Source organism: Cydia fagiglandana, chromosome 18 (genome assembly GCF_963556715.1).
Source record: "Cydia fagiglandana chromosome 18, ilCydFagi1.1, whole genome shotgun sequence".
Lineage (NCBI taxonomy): Eukaryota > Metazoa > Arthropoda > Insecta > Lepidoptera > Tortricidae > Cydia > Cydia fagiglandana.
In genome coordinates, this window is record NC_085949.1 from 9765911 (window position 1) to 9785057 (window position 19147).

Below are 19147 nucleotides of genomic sequence, written 5' to 3' on the forward strand. Positions count from 1 at the left end.
TCTTTGACTGGTCTAGCGAAGACATATTTTGTAAAACCGTCCACGATAGTTAGAATGTAGCAATTGCCAGCTTTACTCTTAACAAATGGCCCTAAATGGTCCAGATGTAAAGTGTGGAACGGTTGTGCCACCTTCTCTATCGGATGTAACAAGCCAGTACTGGTTCGAGCTGCATTATCTTTATTATACGCGCAGTCGATACAAGCTGCAACGTATTTCTTCACAAAACGTCTTAGTTTAGGGAACCAATAACGGTTCTGAATGCGTTCCAACGTTTTAGCATACCCGAAGTGACCCACATCATCGTGGTTCGCCTTACAGATTTGCCACCTAGCATCTTTGGGAACTACCAAACGCAAACCCTGTTCCGTTTTCCTGTGTAGCGCATGGTTCTTAACAACGAAGTTGTTCTTAATATCCGAAACCTCTTTGTCTAAGCCTGGCTTTAAAATTTTAAAGATTCTCTCTAACCTAGAATCGGCCATTTGTAATGTCAAGATCCAATTATCAGTATTTATGTGTAAAACATTGGCCGATGGCGTCGTACCTTTGTCCTGTGGAGGATTGCGGCTCAAAGCGTCCACATGACTCATCCGACATCCAGGTCGGTATTCAATATTAAAGTTATATTCACTTATGGTCAGCCACCAGCGCGCAATCCTCGGAATTAAATCACGCTTCGTAAGGGTCGTACGAAGCGCATTACAGTCAGTGTACACTGTGAAGTTGAGTCCCAGAAGATACGATCGGAACTTTTTCAGGGAACAGACCACCGCCAAAGTCTCCAACTCATAGGAGTGGAAATGACGTTCTTCAGGCGTGGTCTGCCGACTAAAGTATGCCACGGGCTTTAATACTCTGGGACTCAACTGCCACTGCATCAGTATGCCACCCAATCCTAGCGAACTAGCATCACTGTGCACCTCAGTGTCTAGTTCCGGATTATACAGTGCCAGTAGAGGGCGTCTAATTAAACATTCCTTTAAGGTCTCGAAAGCTTTGACTTCAGAGTCGCCCCACTGCCAATGTACATCCTTCTTTAGCAAAATAGTCAAAGGTCTAGCGATTTCACCAAAACCCTTTACAAAGCGACGGAAATAGCTCGCTAAACCCAGGAATTGCCGAATCTCATGGATATTACGTGGCGCAGGAAAATCCCGCACGGCCAATATTTTCTTCTCGCTCGGTCTTATACCCTCAGCAGAGATCTCGTAACCTAAATATTCGATGCTTGTATCAAAGAAACTGCATTTTGATAGTTTAAGTGTTAACCCAGCATCCTGAATGAGCTTCAGTACGTCTTCCAATCTTTCAAATCCTTCATCAATCGACTCAGACGGAATGAGAAGGTCATCCATATATGCTAGGGCGCTCTTAAACCTCCGCGCACCCAACAACCCATTCATCATTTTTTGAAAAACGGCTGGCGCGTTTGCCAACCCGAAGGGCATTCGTTTAAATTCATAATGCCCGTCCGGGGTGACAAACGCCGTCAAATATCGACTATCTTCTCCTACCGGGATTTGATAATAGCCGGAAGCTAGATCCAGCGTAGTGAAATATTTGTTTCCACTCAAATTCGACAACTGATCGTCAATTAAAGGTAGGGGATATTTATCTTTGACAGTTTTATTATTTAGTGCTCTGTAGTCGACACAGAGTCGAGACTCTCCATTCTTTTTTTGAACCAATAATATTGGACTAGCGTAATTTGAATTCGACTCCTGTGCAATATCATTTTTAACCAATTCATCGACAATATCCCTCACCTTTTGACGCTCGGGATGCGACAATCGATACGGCCTATACACTACCGGTGTCTTATCATGTAAGTCTATATTCATAATAGCATCTTTAGCACATCCTAGCTCGTTAAGGTTATGGGCAAAACAAGATCTATATTTTTGAAGGAGCTGATGAAGTCTTTCGCGGGTTTTCTTATCGACCCCTTTTCCTACTCTAATTTCAGATTGGTCGATTGGCTTCATTTCCCTTTCATTGTGTTCAGCCTGAACGACCAAAGTCTTAACTTCTGTGATTGGATTGACTCTCGCTATTAATGTCCCTGCCCTAAAGTTAAGTGGCGCTTTAGTTAACGAAGTTACAAATACTACCGCCTTACTCTCCTTCACCTCATAATAACCCTGGTGTAGGTGATATTCTTGATTGGGGCTCATCCTGGTTCCACCGTCCGAGTAAACATTGCCAGTGTAAGACTCTTTTGTATATACCTCCAATAACCCACCCTTTACTACTGTAGTATCTTTAACGACATAAAGACCGAAAGCCCGATTTTGATTTTCGGAAAGTTCAGAAGGAGTATGATATAGGAACAATTGTTTATTGTTTTTCAATGCTGTTACACATGGTTTTTCCGTAAAATCACGTCCTATCATCAGTGAGCTTTCCAAATACGTGTCATCCACAACCAAAATATCCAGCTCCATCTCAACTTCGTCAATCCTAACATGAACAGTAGCATTGGCTTTAGGTACCACCGCCGAATGACCAAAACCTCTTAAGGTGGGCAACAATGTGCTTTCACTTTTAATTAATCCTAACGCGACTGCATCTGTATACCGAATTAGACTACGCGCACATCCAAAGTCGATGTAAGCACCTAACATTTTTCCATTAACGCAAATAGTCTTATAAAACTTCTCGTTTGCGGAATCATCTACGCTATCACTAAGAGGGTTAGCATAGTTAGGAATGATAGAACAATCTTCAGGTGTTTTTATGTCAAGGGTTGCCCTTGTTTCAACTCGATCCAACATTAAGCTATCAACATCTACTGCTATTTTTAACACCTTTTTGTCAGTATGCTGACCGCTTGAGCTACTGATATCACGCGTTTGAGTTTGTAACGGTCTCTTAGTACATTTCTCATCATTATGCCCTACTCTATGGCATTTGCCACACTTAACGATTGGTTTGGGACAATTAATATAAATATGGCCCCGATCATGACAATTAAAACAGGTAGAGTCTACTCCCTTGTTGCCAACAGTACTTTTATCAGCAGGGTTATTGCGAAAGTCACGTCTCTTTAATGAGTTTGAAGCTACCGGGCCTCGTGATGCGTCTTTAGATTGCGTGGGCTGCTGAGATGCTAGATAGTTTAACAGGTCCTCTGGTTCCTCGCATTTGAGGGCTTGGGCCCCGTTCCTAACTGAGCTATCATTGATTCCGTATATAATACAATCAACTGCCTTCCGACCGACAATCTCGCACCGACTCAATAACGATAGTTTCTCATAAAAATAATCTCTGAGAGTTTCGTCTGTGCGAGATCTTCGGTTTAACATCTCATCCAACAGTTTACCATAATTCACGTCATTCGGGAAAGCTTTCTTCAATTTACTCTGCCAGACCTCCCACGAGTAGCTGAGGGATGGCAGGGACTCGTACCAACTTTTGGCTAAACCACGTAACTTCTGAAGCGCATAGTGTATTATTTGTTTTTCATCCCAAGAGTAAATCTCAGCACACTCGTTCACCTTCCTTATCCATCGTTCGACGTCTTGAGCTCTGTTGTTAGGGTCGAATTCCGGGACAACATTATTATTGGAATGGTTCTTACTTGGTATGCCTTGAAGCGCGGTTACTATCTTTAATAGTTCGTCTGCAGTTAATCCTGTTCGGCTCCTCTTACCAGAAGTTTCACTAGCGTCTTCTGGCGTCATGGACCTTCTTCTCCTGTGCCTACGCTTCGGACGCTTCGGCGTGTCTCCTCTTTCATCATCTGAAATATTCAAATGCACTTTACGCTCTTGCCTAAAACCACGCCCTAATTTAATCCGAAGTAACTCATCCCGCCACTATTTACTGACTTGACTAACACTGACATTTTTTTTAAGACTCTTTATACTGTACTCTTCATAATAGTCACTTCAGACCCTATAGACGCCTTAGACTCTTTAAACCCTTTTAACTCTTTAGACTATTAGACTTGTTAGACTCTGTAAACTGGCAGCACACCTACATGGCTGCACTCAAAACAGCACACCTACATGGCTGTTGAATCTGTCTCTAGCTAGCAGCACACCTACATGGCCGCACTCATAAACAGCACACCTATATGGCCGTTTATTCTCTCTCTAGCAGCACACCTACATGGCCGTTAATTCTCTCTCTAGCAGCACACCTACATGGCCGCACTCATAAACAGCACACCTATATGGCCGTTAATTCTCTCTCTAGCAGCACACCTACATGGCCGCAGTCATAAACAGCACACCTACATGGCCGTTAATTCTCTCTCTAGCAGCACACCTACATGGCCGCAGTCATAAACAGCACACCTACATGGCTGTTAATTCTCTCTCTAGCAGCACACCTACATGGCCGCAGTCATAAACAGCACACCTACATGGCTGTTTATTCTCTCTCTAGCAGCACACCTACATGGCCGCAGTCATAAACAGCACACCTACATGGCTGTTAATTCTCTCTCTAGCAGCACACCTACATGGCCGCACTCATAAACAGCACACCTACATGGCTGTTAATTCTCTCTCTAGCAGCACACCTACATGGCCGCACTCATAAACAGCACACCTACATGGCTGTTGATTCTCTCTCTAGCAACACACCTACATAACCGCACTCATAAACAGCACACCTACATGGCTGTTGACTTTCTCTCTCTAACTGGACAGACAATATAATTGCATATAGATAAGTAATATAGGCAATAATTGATTCCATGCATAAATTATTTATGTTATTATTATCAATACACAGTAAAAAGCTTAACCAGGCAGGTCCCTGCAAAACTGTATTTACAGTTTGCCTGACTTTGCCTGCAGATAACAGTCTCTACAAACATATACTTTTAAGTAAGTACTAATTTAGAATTACTATTAAATTTAAACACTTAAGATGCACATGTGCAATTGTCACTTAAGGGTTTGCAGTAGGTACAGTTCTAAAGCACTTTTGAACTTTTCTTATTTGGCTCATGCCGAATGGTCTCGGGTAAACTATTCAGGAAATACTTTTATTTATTTGTTTTAAGTGTATGTGTAAGTTTACCAATATAGTTTATATTCATATATAGTCTTGGTTACAAAATCATTTACTTTTAATGACACTGCATCTACTTAATCTTTCTGATTTAACACATTGGTTGGCTGGTAGAAAATGCCTTAAAGCATTGAGTAATTTCTAGATACCTTCATGTATTGTGCAATAAAGCTTAAATAATTAAATACAGAAGTTTTTTCCTTAGAGTTCTGTCACCAAAATAGTTACTAAACTGAGGACTTCAAATTTTTGTGCGGTTACTGCCCTTGTTTTATGCTAACAGTTGTGTTGCTTTATAATTAATTACCTCGTCCGTGCAACCTTCAATCTTGTTTGTGTACTGAATCCTGCGATCAAACTGTTCACAGTCGTTTCATTTTGAATAAAAAGATAATAGATCCAACTCACTTTCTTTATCCGACATGGCGAGCAGCGCTGCGCAAGCTCACGCACACTTCTGACTTGAAATAAAACTCTTCAACTCTTATTATCTTGTTGTATTTCTGTCCACCATAGAATAGTTTACAAAAAACCATAACAAACGTTCGTTCTCCCATAGGCATCTACGCATTAAAATTCACCGTCTAATCTCACGTTCCTCTCTGTCATTTTTTCTTTAATTATCCTCATGACGTTTTTATCATGTTTCGTTCCACGCAAGTAAAACGAATTATTCAGAAATTTAGCATTGGATATCATTTTATAAACCGAAAATTATTAATTAAAAAGAAATCACAACACTATTGTTATGTGTTTGTATTAACCATTAATCTTTAAATGTGACGTCCCACGGGGAAAGGTACCTTATGGCGGTTGGCGCTTACGCCAACGCCGCTCCAATATTATTGCGGCGCTATGCGACGTAAGCGCCAGCCGTCATAAGGTACCTTTTGCCGTGGAACGTCACAAATTGACAATGTAACTCCTGTCTCCATATTTTTTCAATTACTTAACATTAAATAAATTGAAAAACATATTAAGTATATGGAAATATTGTCAATGACTTAACATTTAAAAAATATGGAAACTAAATTAGTGGCTCTCTGACTCTGTGAGCTGTAGACCTCGCGAGCATAGCCAAAAACTGAAAAAAATTACGACTCCAGCATTTAGAAAAATTCCAATTACTGAATCGTCACGAGAACCTCCGACCATACGAAAACATTTGTGTCCAAGCTGAAACAGAGACCTTCACTAACGCTCGGTCAATTTCATAACTGTTTGTTCAATAGGTACCTACGCAAGAATATTAGAGCGGCGTTAATAATAGCGTAAGCGCCAACCGCCATAAGGTACCTTTACCAGTGGGACGTCACATATCTTTACTATATCGTATCTAGTTAATCTCTAATTCATTTCCCGAATCGCGCCGGATGTGTTCTGTTCTGTATCACAGACTGTGCAGATCTGCACGGCAGCATCGTTATGTTCGTGATGTGCGAATACTTAAAGGCTACATTTTGCTCGCCTTTAAACATAAAGGACCACACACAGGAAACAGGAAGGAGGAGGAAGGCCTAGAAGGAGGTGGCGGCACGATCTTGACGTCTTTCGGAAAGATTGGCCCAATATTGCCATAGAACGAGACGCGTGGAAGAAAGAGAGGGAGGCCTTTGCCCAGCAGTGGGACACAACAGGCTAACAAATAAATAAATAAATAATAATTAAACATTTTTGCTCGCTCCGTAAAGACCTTAACTACAGAATTTGCCGACCCTTTGCGTGTTTCTTAGCAATTTGATCGTAACCGCTTTCAGGGAACAAAAGGGCAATTCCTAACGCGGATCTTTAATAAAATGTTGACGGTATTTATGTTACTTTCAAATACTTATCTACGTATAACTATACCTATACTGGTTGCTCCAAAGATACAAAATATTAGTTACCTAACTTATTATTTACCTACTTATGATTGTTATGCTTTTCAAACAATAAGTTTAAGTAGGTATTCAATGTGTAAGTAAAAAAACGTATCTCCAGTATACCCAACTAGACCCATTCTCTTTTATTTTATACTAGAGATAACAAGAAAAAAATGGAAATAACCAATCCTGCTAACACTAATACAATTGTTGTAAAACGATTTACCTGATAACCCCTTTACCTTTTTGTTATATACTTACTTAAAAAATATAATTAAATAGATAAAACTCGTTTTTTTGCATCGAGTTATACCACGTCTTATCAAAAATTTCAAGTAACAAAGAGACCAGTCAGATTAAATTTCCGGCGGGGTCCACTCCAGTCCTAGAATGCCCTCTTTTACCCTCTTACAAAAGGCTATACTGCTGTGCCACTACAATATTACAATCTCATTCATTTCGCGCTTCACGCAACTCTCTTCACTGTTTACTTTTGTCCATTTTCCAAAGAATTTTAACAAGTAACAGTATTTACTCAGATGTAGAATAAAAGGATTGTCTGACTAATATTTACTGATCTCTTTGAGGCATTTTCTTTATTGAAGAATTAGGGTGAAATCTACTTTTGACTTCTGATCGATGAATCTTTTTCTATTGTGTGCCTTTAGCTTGTATACTCTGGTAACTACTTACTTATTTCCAGTTGTTATAAAATTGAAGGTTTTTCCTCGTAATTGATTGGTGCTATGGAGGCTTGACATTTTTTGTAGCGATCGAAAAGTATCAATGCTGATTACGCTAATCCTGCAATCAGCTCTAACGACACGCTCGGCCGAGGGGAGCTTTTCTTCCTTTTTGCAGTTAAAATAAGGGTACTGTAAAGTGTCTCCAGATCCCCGATAACTCGTCGCGTTACGGGGGACATCTGTGACGTTGCAAAATGCTGCCAAAGGATTATTAGAAATGAACTGGAACATGAAATCTTCGTTCCAATTAGGAACGATTTACAGACGTAAAAGAAATCAAATGAATAGCTTATATATGTACCTACCAAATGGAACATATGTATAATATTTTATGTAAATGCTTTTTATATTATAGTGCTGACTAAAGTGTCATTCTATGGAACTTGCTAACTATGTAAACAAAAGTCACTAGTAAATTCATAAATTCATCATTCAGACACATTTCAATATGGCGCGTGGCGGTATGTTTACATAGAATGACACTTTATGGTATTATATTTATGGTCGTTTAATTTGTAATCAAGTATAGTTAATTTCTTCTTTATAAATCAAACAAAACATACCTAATGGCAATGTTTGTTAAAGCCATAAATACATAAAAGTTTAAATTAAATACGAAAGTTGCATTTCGTAGGTCATGAAATAGTGAACTCCTAAATAAAATTCTGTCTTCACTCCAGTGATTGTGAACAATGCAGTTCAAATGTCCGGTATTGTGGCCCAAGGCGCCACGGACTCTCACCGAACCTTTAACACTGTCACCTGCAGCAAATTGAATCAGGAGCTATACTCGTAGGATGCGAGTAAAATAAATATCTGACTCGGCGACAACACTGGCAATTGCGAGAGAATGTGGGATGTGGGCGAAATGAAATTTTAGAATTATGTTTTAGTTTCTAACGAAAACTACAAACATCACGCGACTAGTAATTTATTATTTTAACCCTTTGTGTCACAAATTTTTATTAATTATACAATTTTAGTAATTGGAAGCGCTGGTGGCCTAGCGGGGAGAGCGTGCGACTTGCAATTTGGAGGTCGCGGGTTCAAACCCCGGCTCGTACCTACCAATGAGTTTTTCGGAACTTATGTACGAAATATCATTTGATATTTGCCAGTCGCTTTTCGGTGAAGGAAAACATCGTGAGGAAACCGGACTAATCCCAATAAGACCTAGTTTACCCTCTGGGTTGGAAGGTCAGATGGCAGTCGCTTTCGTAAAAACTAGTGCCTACGTCAAATCATGGGATTAGTTGTCAAGCGGACCCCAGGCTCTCATGAGCCGTGGCGAAATGCCGGGATAACGCGAGGAAGAAGAGATACAATTTTAGTAATAAAAGCGTGCAGTAGTGTATGGCTAATGATGACTAAAATAGGGGAATTTATTTTTGTCAATTTTGAAGGGGATGTATGTAAATAGGTGGTTGGTATAGATGACCACCAGGACGAAAAGAGTTAAACTGCAATGTTTACAAGGTAGCCTGTAAAGTTAAAAAATAAGAAATACATCCGATTGTAATAGAACAATAAGAACATACTTGTTTAGTACCTATGATTTCGTGATATGATCACTTTTTCTGAAAGACCAATGAAATAGGTAATTAAGTACCTACATAAATACCTATAACGATCAGATTTTGCTAAGTTTTTGAAACATTAATAGGTATAGGTACGAGTACCTAGTCATGTATGGAGGTGGCTCAGGACTCGGGAGATAATTACTTAACTATATAATATCGAATATGAAGCAGCGTCTTGATTTAAATGCAATTTATGCAATACCGCGATATTGATACTAAATTATCGGCACTTAGGATCCAATACCTAGAATTGAGTCCATAAAAGTCGTTAGCCGGCATTGCCCTACTGCAGTCGCTATTCAAATGCGATGTGATTTGGAAGGCGTCCATGGCCGCTCGCGAGCATTACAACCTACCAGTTCCATATGGCACACCCCGCTTGTCTAAATACTTTTAAAACTGGCTTAAAATTGGGGGCTATATTAAAATACAAGGTTCTCGCTTAACTGGGCACGTTATACCTGGGAGAGACCATTGATGAGCCAACTCGCAGTTACGAACCTCAATGAGCGACTATAAAACTCTAAACGAGGCCTTATGGCCGAGAAAAAATACGCTTAGCTTAGTTGAACGGCAGTTTATAGTACCTATATATATATATATATATATATAGGTAGCTTTAGCTATAGGTATATCTAGCTATAAGAGTATTAACTCGTCACTAGAACTTAAGACGAAAGAGGAGCTGAGTTTTAAATATTTTAGGTAAATATACCCGTATAAAACTAGTGCGATAAGGACAAGGCTTTCGCTGCGTAAAAATCTCAAAAATCGAGGTTTCGTACTCGACTGTTTCCTCCTCCAAAACTTAACCAATCGTAACCAAATTTGGCTAATTGATATCAGTTTTGAATACTACGCCTCTCATTGCAGTATAGTCAATGAGGCCATTTTGGCCATTTTTGAAGGGCTCTAGCTCCTTAAAAAACTAAAATATGAAAAAAAGCAAAACGGTCCGACACAGATATTGACAATATTAATCTGTGTTGAAATAATCATTGCTCTAGCTTCAATACCGACGGAGGAAACAGTCGAGTACGTTTATATGGAGAAATGGCCACTCCTGTTGGCTCTTAATAAAAAACATCTTCCCGACTTTTAAACGTGATCTGTTATAGGTCACAAAAATACTGGCGAGGAATAGAATCGACATCTAGCTGCACGGGCTGCCAAATTACCCGAACTTGTTCTTAAAGATTTTTCTCCTATATTTGTATTCCCTAATACTTTTTGCCATAATGATTATTTGCCCTAACGCTCCTGTCATCATAAGTCGTAGTCTTAATATCGTATGGGTTATTTTTTTCCTAATGCATTTGCTTTAACATCAGCATGTCCTAATACGTTACTCCTTAACAGCAACTTATCATAATGATCATTTGTCCTAGTTTCAATATCTGTTACCCTGACTGAAAGTAATTTAGATTTCTGTCACCACTTCAGTTTCGTGGAGGACGCAGTTCTATTGTTTTTAAATTTACCCTTCCCCCTGCCCTTCAATGTTTTTTTACCTTTTAAATTGAATTGTCATTACGCCTCACGAACTCCTTATAGCCCACTCTATCAATCATTGGCCCAGGCAAAAGAACCAGCTATGAGGCTATAATACCCATGAGTGTTTATTTAAACAGGCCTACAAATTGTCTCTCTTGTTCTTGGATCGGAGGTTAGTGCAGAGACAAGCGAAGCTCGAAGTTCCAAGGCATTAGTTCTAACATGCAGCCGCGTCGTCGGGCACCGCCGGCACCGTTTTAGTCTCCGCTAAATCATGTTACCTACTCCGAGGATAGAGCTCATTGAGTGAAACATGTTGCTTAATTAGGACATTTAAACTATCTCCTTAAAGTGCACACTAAGTCAACATATACAGGGTAACTTCAAATTGGTAATACAAAATCAATGTTTTAGACTCATCTTCCCTAAACTAAGCCCCTCAACTAAATCTCATGCTTTTAAAATAAAAGTTTTTTTAAGTTTTAAATAATCCCATTGTTTAGGCTTCACATGGTTATACTAACTTAATGATTAACAAAGAAGTTTAAAGAATTTCAAATGAACGCTTTCCTTTTTTGATTATCAGTATCACTCAATCACTTGCCACAGTTTTATGAAGTAACCTTGTTTTGATTAGTAAATGCCACTTGTTAAAGAAAATAAGAGTGACATTCCATTTCCAACTGCAGCTGCAATACTGTTCATTTTACTATGGAAACGCGTCACTGTCATTGTCAATTTCCATAGAAAATGAACAGTATTGCAGCTGCAGTTGGAAATGGAATGTCACTTTAAAAGTGACAGGTATGAAAGTTAGGTATTTAATGTGGAAGTAGTAGAGTGGTTAACTATTTATTATGTTAGAAAATTTGAGATAAATAAATATCTTAACCGCTAGCATTAAAAAATATAAAGGATTCACTGGTCCTGCCACATCCTATATCTCCTTGTATTGAAATTATTTTATTTTTATATTTTAATACGCCCCTGTTCCGAATATTATATATGTACAACCAATTAAAGAATTTCGTCATCTGTCATGCTTACCGAGTTAACGGCTGCCATCGTCTCTCGGCCACTGCTACCGCTCTCTACCAACACATTCTGAAACAAGTACAAAAAAAACTGTTAAATCACAATGCTTCCCGATTACTCGACGCGGTTATCGTGTAGCAGCTTAGGCAGACCTAGCGCCATTGACCATTAAGCGGCATCCTTGGATCTCATAAATTGATGTTTTGGGGTTTTTTGGTCCCAGTTTGTAACCGGTAGGCTTACCGGTAGGTATGCATCGTAATCATTTTACCGCATGTTGCAGGCGTATGTCTAGCAATATTATAGAAGTCCTTCCGTATCGACTGATATGATAGGTACAAAAATAGATATATTATGTTTTAATCATTTGAAGTGGCTTGGTTAAAAAATGTAATCAATGCCGACTATTGAACTTTTTATGGCATTTCAATAGATATTGCATCAAAAATAGAAAACATTCAACCTATTACAACTTCAACTTTATTATGTTGATAAAAGTTAGGTCCGAAAGTGAATACGCAGAATAAATGAACTTCCCTTTGAGAGAGCACTCATTAGGTACATGATATGATGCATGTTTGCGTAATTAACCACATAAAATAATAAGAGAAAAACTAAGTGAGTTTTCCAAGATTTTAATTAAAATCCAGTCGAGTAAGAGAAAACTGAATAGAAGAGATACAGAAAGGTTATTAATTACAACATGTTTCCTTTCCATCTCTCTGACATGAGGCAGTTATTAAAAAAACTGAAAATATTATGTTAGTACAAGATAGCAAATTGATATTTTAAATATTGTTCATACTAGGTCCTCTGCAAACAAAGTTGTCTAAGCTTATATCAAGTATGTCCTAGGTTCCTAGCTGCTCTGAGCCTAGCTATTATAATAAAAAGACAAAAGTTTATGTACGTTTTTTTTTTTCAATAGGTACCTACTCACTGTTCTCACAAGCGTAACATAGTTATTTTTATACCCATAGGTTTGTGCTATATACTGCTGTCAGTAGCATGTGTATAGAAATACAATTACAAGAAAATTACCCAAATTCGAAAATGTATTTATTGCCAATAGTAAATAAATAGTCTAAAAGCAATATCGTAAATGTTCCTCAGGCAGGTCGGCCTTGTTGACAACTCATATGTGCTCTGACTCAATGCAATGTATCCTGCGCACAATAAATGCCGCATGTAGTATACAATACAACATGACATAAGACCTTAATGAGCCAGACTAGTAGTCTCCGGTCGCGGCTCGACATACAGTATACGGGAATATCAATCATTCGCAAACAAATGTGCACTCTAATACAATCCCATAGATCAGAAAATCAATCATCGGTCGTCGCAATAAGATACGTCTCGCGACAAAATAGACTGGATGTGTTCACAGTCAGTGGGGCAAACGTCCAAATCCATTAATAAAATTGAATCAGACGGACATTCCGTAGCACAATATGCGCACGTGTGGAAATAAATAATGTACTCCGAATGCCGAAAAAATGGGCCTTGTTTGGAAGCGGAAGCCAGTGACACTGTCGGCAAACTGTCAAAACTTCTTACAGGACAAAAGCTTTGGAGGCTAATTCGAGCGTACATTTTGATATCTAAAATAATGTCAATTTGTTATCACGACGTTTCTGATTGATATAATGTCAGTTTTGATATTGACAGATCCTATCTATTACAAATCCAGATCAATTGCATACCCTGTTATTATTAGAATAAGCTTCACGGATGAATGCTAACAAAATTACATCATTTTGATGTCTCAATGTAGGTTTGAATTAACCGAACCGAATTGAAATTGAGAAAAATTAATCAATCTTTTAAAATGTTCGATAAAGAGACAGTAGGTATGGGCCATGTTTCTTTCAATAAATATCCCATTAATACTTTACAAGGAATGAATTAATAAATGAATTAGACTTTTAATTTATATTTTTAAGTGTAGGATTCATCGGACGGTTAGGCGAATAAAAGTGTAAGATTTAGAACATGAACATAAACATGAAGACGTTACCATCCTTTTTTTCATTAATGTATTTCACAATTGACGAGTATTTCTGGTCGTATTGGATCTGGTAGAAGTAACATACAACTATACGGGATTATAAGGAAGATAAAAATGAGGGGGGGGGGGCAGTAATTAATTTGCTTTATAAAGTAATATACATATAAAGAGAATTCTTTTGTTTCTTTCTATTATGTACTTGGAAGACATATCAAAGGCAGCATTCAAATTGTTCATAACATTTAAAGTAAAATTCAGACGAGTTGTTATTTTCATGAAAGATGAAGTTCATAAAAAATGGTTTAGTGAGAAAGTTATGTTATGAGTAGCATTTTACTACAAATACCAACCAGGTAAGTACATTTTTTAATATGAAAAATTGAAAAATAAAGACAAGGCGTTTGTTGGAGACGTACATCATTTTTTACTTCCTTGGAAGAAGCTAATAAAGCGACTGGGAACTGCAGTGCCGGTGAGAGTGAGACACATTTTTACGTTGGCGTAGATTTTATGCAAGGGTGGGTAATTTTAATATCTTGCGTTATAAAGCGGGAAGACCCTCGACTGTATGAACTCCTATTGTTATTAAGTAAAACCTGACAACTGCTCGCCTTTGCTGCAAACAAAGGGTTGATTTAGGTACGCAAAAAATACCTTTTGTAAGGTAGTTTTATATAATTTTCACATGATTAATTTGACATAATTTCGTCTTTTGCATGATCCTGTAGAAATTATTCCACTAGCACCTTGGATAAAAATACATCTAAAAAACAGACTGCTCTGATATCGCAACGTGCGTAACGGAAAGCGATCGGGACGGTCAGACCATTAATAAAATTAAATTAGTGGCTGTATCGGACAACAATGGCACTTGCAAACACAAAGCCTTTCCATCCGTAAAAAGAATCTAACTGGGAACAAAATCCATTCAACGGGTGATTCGTTCGGATGAGGGCTAGCTCTCTCTTAAACGAGGTATTTTATAATAAAGATAGCGATGTTATTCAATTTGTCTGTTAATTTTGGGTCGAAACTTGGAAGGCTGCTCTTGCATAAGCTTATGTGAAGCCGGTATAACACTGTAGGTACCTACATATAGAGTATTACTACTCTGTGATAATACTTTTCAGTTAACGGACTCAGGGCCCGATTCGGATTTTGAAATAGACATCTATTAGATATCTTTTAGACATCACCAAGATACGATACCGATATGTTTAAGATCTAAATCTAACCTGTCAAATTTGACATTTGCGCTATTCTGGAGATACTCTTGAACGATTTCCACAAGATATGACTTAGAGATCCAATTCACGTCTAATAGATATCTTACTCTATCTAACGTAAAAGTGACATTGGTTGCCCGAATTGCGCCGCAAAAGAGAACTAGTTGATATCTAAACTATAACGTATCTAGAACGGATCTAGTACGTGCCGTCTCTTGTGAATATCTTGAAGTTCGAATACGGCAGTCACTATTAATCGACGCTGACGACGGATAACGGTCTGCCCTTTTATTTCCTTCACAGAGCGAGTAAGCCATATTTAGAATGTGAAATAGAAGGCTATCCGGTTTTACCCGCTATCTGGTTTCACCTCTCTTTGCCTACAGATTTTACCACCCTGTCCCATTTTCAAATAAGTAAACCATTTTCTCCCAAAGAGTACCTAGTACAAAAGCGGCCATAAAACCTGACAAAAAAAAGGAGTAAGACAAAGAAAAAAGTACTCGTAGTAGTAGTTAGTGTCGAGCGGGCGTGAGAGCGCCACCTCGGTACGCTCGTACCGAACCACCATGACATGAACGCAGTATAAACCGACTAGGTACACAAGTAAAGGCCTTTCTCATTGTTCGTTTTACACAAACATTGTTTCCCAATTTCCCGGCGTACCGCAGGCAAGGTTTCCGTTTACGTTGTGTACTTATTTATACTAACTCGTGTAGGTACCGACATAAAAGTTCTCATTACGAGCCGTAAGGTCGAGTGCCGGCGCCGCGTCAATGGGAGTCTGCTGGAGCCTGTTTATATCACAATAAAACTGTTTTACGAGAACGCGCGCCATTCTCTAACGTACGGGATGCGTAAACTAATTTTTTATTGCTCCCAGTAATGATGTTGGCGAACACAATCAACTTTGGCAGCCATGTTTAGGCCTGGTGGTCTTTATACTTCTTACGGTTTCTGATCTAACAACATTTGACGACCGGTCTGGCCTAGTGGGTAGTGACACTGCCTATGAAGCCGATGGTCCCAGGTTCGAATCCTGGTAAGGGCATTTATTTGTATGATGATATTGATGATACAGATATTTGTTCCTGAGTCATGGTTGTTTTATATGTATTTAAGTATTTATATATATCGTTGTCTGAGTAGGTACCCACAACACAAGCTTTCTTGAGCTTACCGTGGGGCTTAGTCAATTTGTGTAAAAAATATCCTATAATATTTATTTATTTATTTTAACATACCCGCATAAAATTCATTGTTGTATTCCGCACATAATAATTTTAATATTTTTAGTCTGATTTCATAATGATTGGTTTTTTAAGTGCATTTTATTCGTTTATCAATTGTTTTCAAGGATTGTTGGCAAAATGAAAATTTCGACGCTGTTTAATTTTCAAACTGACAAAATTAACGGTTGGAGGCATTATGTAAAACATGTACAGCCAGCTACATAAATATGTAGTTCAAATTGAATTTGAACTGCATACAAAGTTAGTATACAGGGAGGTTCAACCTCTGCAGCTGACTCAGAGTACATACTCGTTTTAAAAAAGAATTTAGAAAAGTTGATAGCCATAAATTAAATTTTTTACCTATTTAATTAATACCTACATATTGAAAATTCCAGGAACTTTAGGCCGTAGAACGCGGGGCCTGCTAAAGTAAAGTGCCACCACATGTTTTAGAACAACAGTACAGAATTTAATACATACTTATAAGTTAAAAATCTGTTCTTTTCAAAAAACTTGAATTCGAAAGTATTAAACCAGTGCCCTCATTTGCTGCGTTGCATCGATCGAGAGCAATCGTGTCGAGTGGAATGGTTCCGTGTCAATCGGCGCAAAAAGCGGTTCGTTTGTTAGCAGAGGTCTACGGCGATACGTTGCATGCGCCTACAAATTCTGCAGTGACATGTCACGTTACGTTTCTAATAACACAATTCGCTTTAGATGCCAGAATTGCCAATTTAAAAACAAACAACACCAAATAGCATCAAATGCTTTGCCATTTTCGACTTAATTAAAGCGTGCTTAGATTTATAATGAAGGAATTTGGTCTTTGACAAAATACATTCCAGTTCAGAAGGTGCGCGTTCAAATGTGGGCAATGTAGTTTAATTTAGTCACCATTTTAGCTAATTAGTGAAGATTATCCGGCTTTATTTTAACCATGCTTTAGGCATTTTACGTCTCGTTTGCATGTTAACCTCTATATTTAGATACACAATATTGAATAGATATACCTACGTATTTTTTCGTAAGTCTACGTGTTCCGCCTACGCCAGATTGCCTCATGTCATAGGCTACCGAGTTTCATATACCTACAATATGATTAAATAAACACGGTTCAGTAAAATTTTCGTAACTGTTAATTACTTATCGAGTTATTTTATTCCTTCTTCATATATTTATGGAAGTAGGTATTAACAACAGTCACATAGCAAGGGCGTTAAATCTCGATGGTAGAAGTTTCAAAACGAGGCGTCGTAGTCAGGGCTCGGAACCGGTATTTTTTAAAAACCCCGAAATAGACCAATATTTTTAATTATTATATGCTTTTTACGTAAGACTGGATCATGTATTGAGGTAAAGAATTTGTGTTATCAGATTGTTTAATTAAAAAAGAAATAATAAACCAAAGAACGAAAAAGAACGTAATAGTACCGGTATTTTTGTATGGAGCAAATACCGGTTTCCGAGCCCTGGTCGTAGTACCCAAAAATCTTGTATTTACCCGACAGTTATAAGGCTGTTTGTAATTACTATTACATATATTATATAAAATGAAATTGTTTACTTAAAATCGATTGTCAATTAGTTTTAGTTATAATTTATTATGCTTAGCCAAATGTAATTATGTTATTATACCTACTTATTATGTTGTCTATTGACATTAGATATTGTTTCTAGCTTTAAGTAATAAATATTGTACACCATTAAGATGGTAGACTATGGTTTTAGTACCTATGAAACGTAACACCTTTTATGTATACCTATAGTCACAATAAATATATTATGATTATGACGTACAAGACCTGAATATTTATGTGACGTTGCATGCAATATTTTGATACGACCGAAATACAACTTACTTAGTTTAGTAAAAAATAAATAAAAAGTAGTATAGCAAGCAATGCAAGCATTCATGCCTGTCTTATACATTGAAAAAATAAGATAATAAAGATACTAAAAAAATTAAGTATACCATATAGTATAATACGTATATAGTATACAAAATAATGTTTACCTGTTTCAACACCGTGCTGAAACAGGTAAACATTATTTTTTAAACTTCCGGAGTTACTTATGTACCTATACATTATTACGATTTATAACACCAATAATGCGGCCAATGAATTTATAAATTTTGAAATAAAATCATTGCATCGTTTTTTTACAAACAATTAAATACCTACAATAAATAAAATATTTTTAGGGTTAATAGACATTTACATTATTGTCATAGCGATAGGGGGTCCCGTGTTTAGGCTCCAAATACTAAGCATAAATAAGGATGTTAAGAAATGGAAAGAGTTTCTAAGTTAATATAGTATCAACAAAGGATAAATATAATTAGGTTTATTTACGAAAAATCGCGTCATAACATTTTTGAAGTACCAATACATACATTTTTGTACCTTTAACTTCAGAGTTGGCCAATAGGTTTTAGAATTCTCTGTGGTTGGCACACTTCAATGAAAAGGTGGGCGGGGGGCTCGGGCGAACACCCCCCAGTTAATACGTGATGTCTGGAGGTGACGGGGTCGATGGCTTTTTGCAACAACAAGATTTCTCTAACATCATTATAAGGCCCATCTTGTACTCCACGCTATACTCGGCTTATCGAGGATGCAAATCCTTATGGTTCCTCTACACGATGGCTCAACCCCGGCCATTCCAAGGGACGCATTTATGCGTTAGAGGGAGCAAGTGATATTGTTGTCTTATTCTACCGCATGGCTGTGTCCCTTGGAGTGGTCGGTGTTGGCCCATCGTGTAGAGGAGCCATTAAACTAAACTTACTTCTCGCTGATCTTTTATTGACAAAGACTTACCCCCTTATTCATAAACGTTTACTAAAGTTGACAAGCCGATAATAATCGTTTGTCCCTTTCCGACGTATTGGTATGATGGAAAGGGACAAACGATTATTATCGGCTTGT

General features: G+C 37.8%; 1 protein-coding gene across 2 annotated transcripts in view; it reads right to left on the bottom strand.

Annotated features, from left to right (window-relative positions):
* The window catches only part of LOC134673516 (uncharacterized), a 297423-nt gene that overhangs the window by 209289 nt on the left and 68987 nt on the right, over nucleotides 1-19147 (bottom strand). For both annotated transcript variants that reach the window (XM_063531508.1, XM_063531509.1), the window contains exon 2: nucleotides 11758-11814. In XM_063531508.1, the coding sequence (XP_063387578.1) occupies nucleotides 11758-11775 (18 nt within the window). In that variant the 5' untranslated portion in view covers nucleotides 11776-11814. The remainder of the gene's footprint in view (nucleotides 1-11757; nucleotides 11815-19147) is intronic.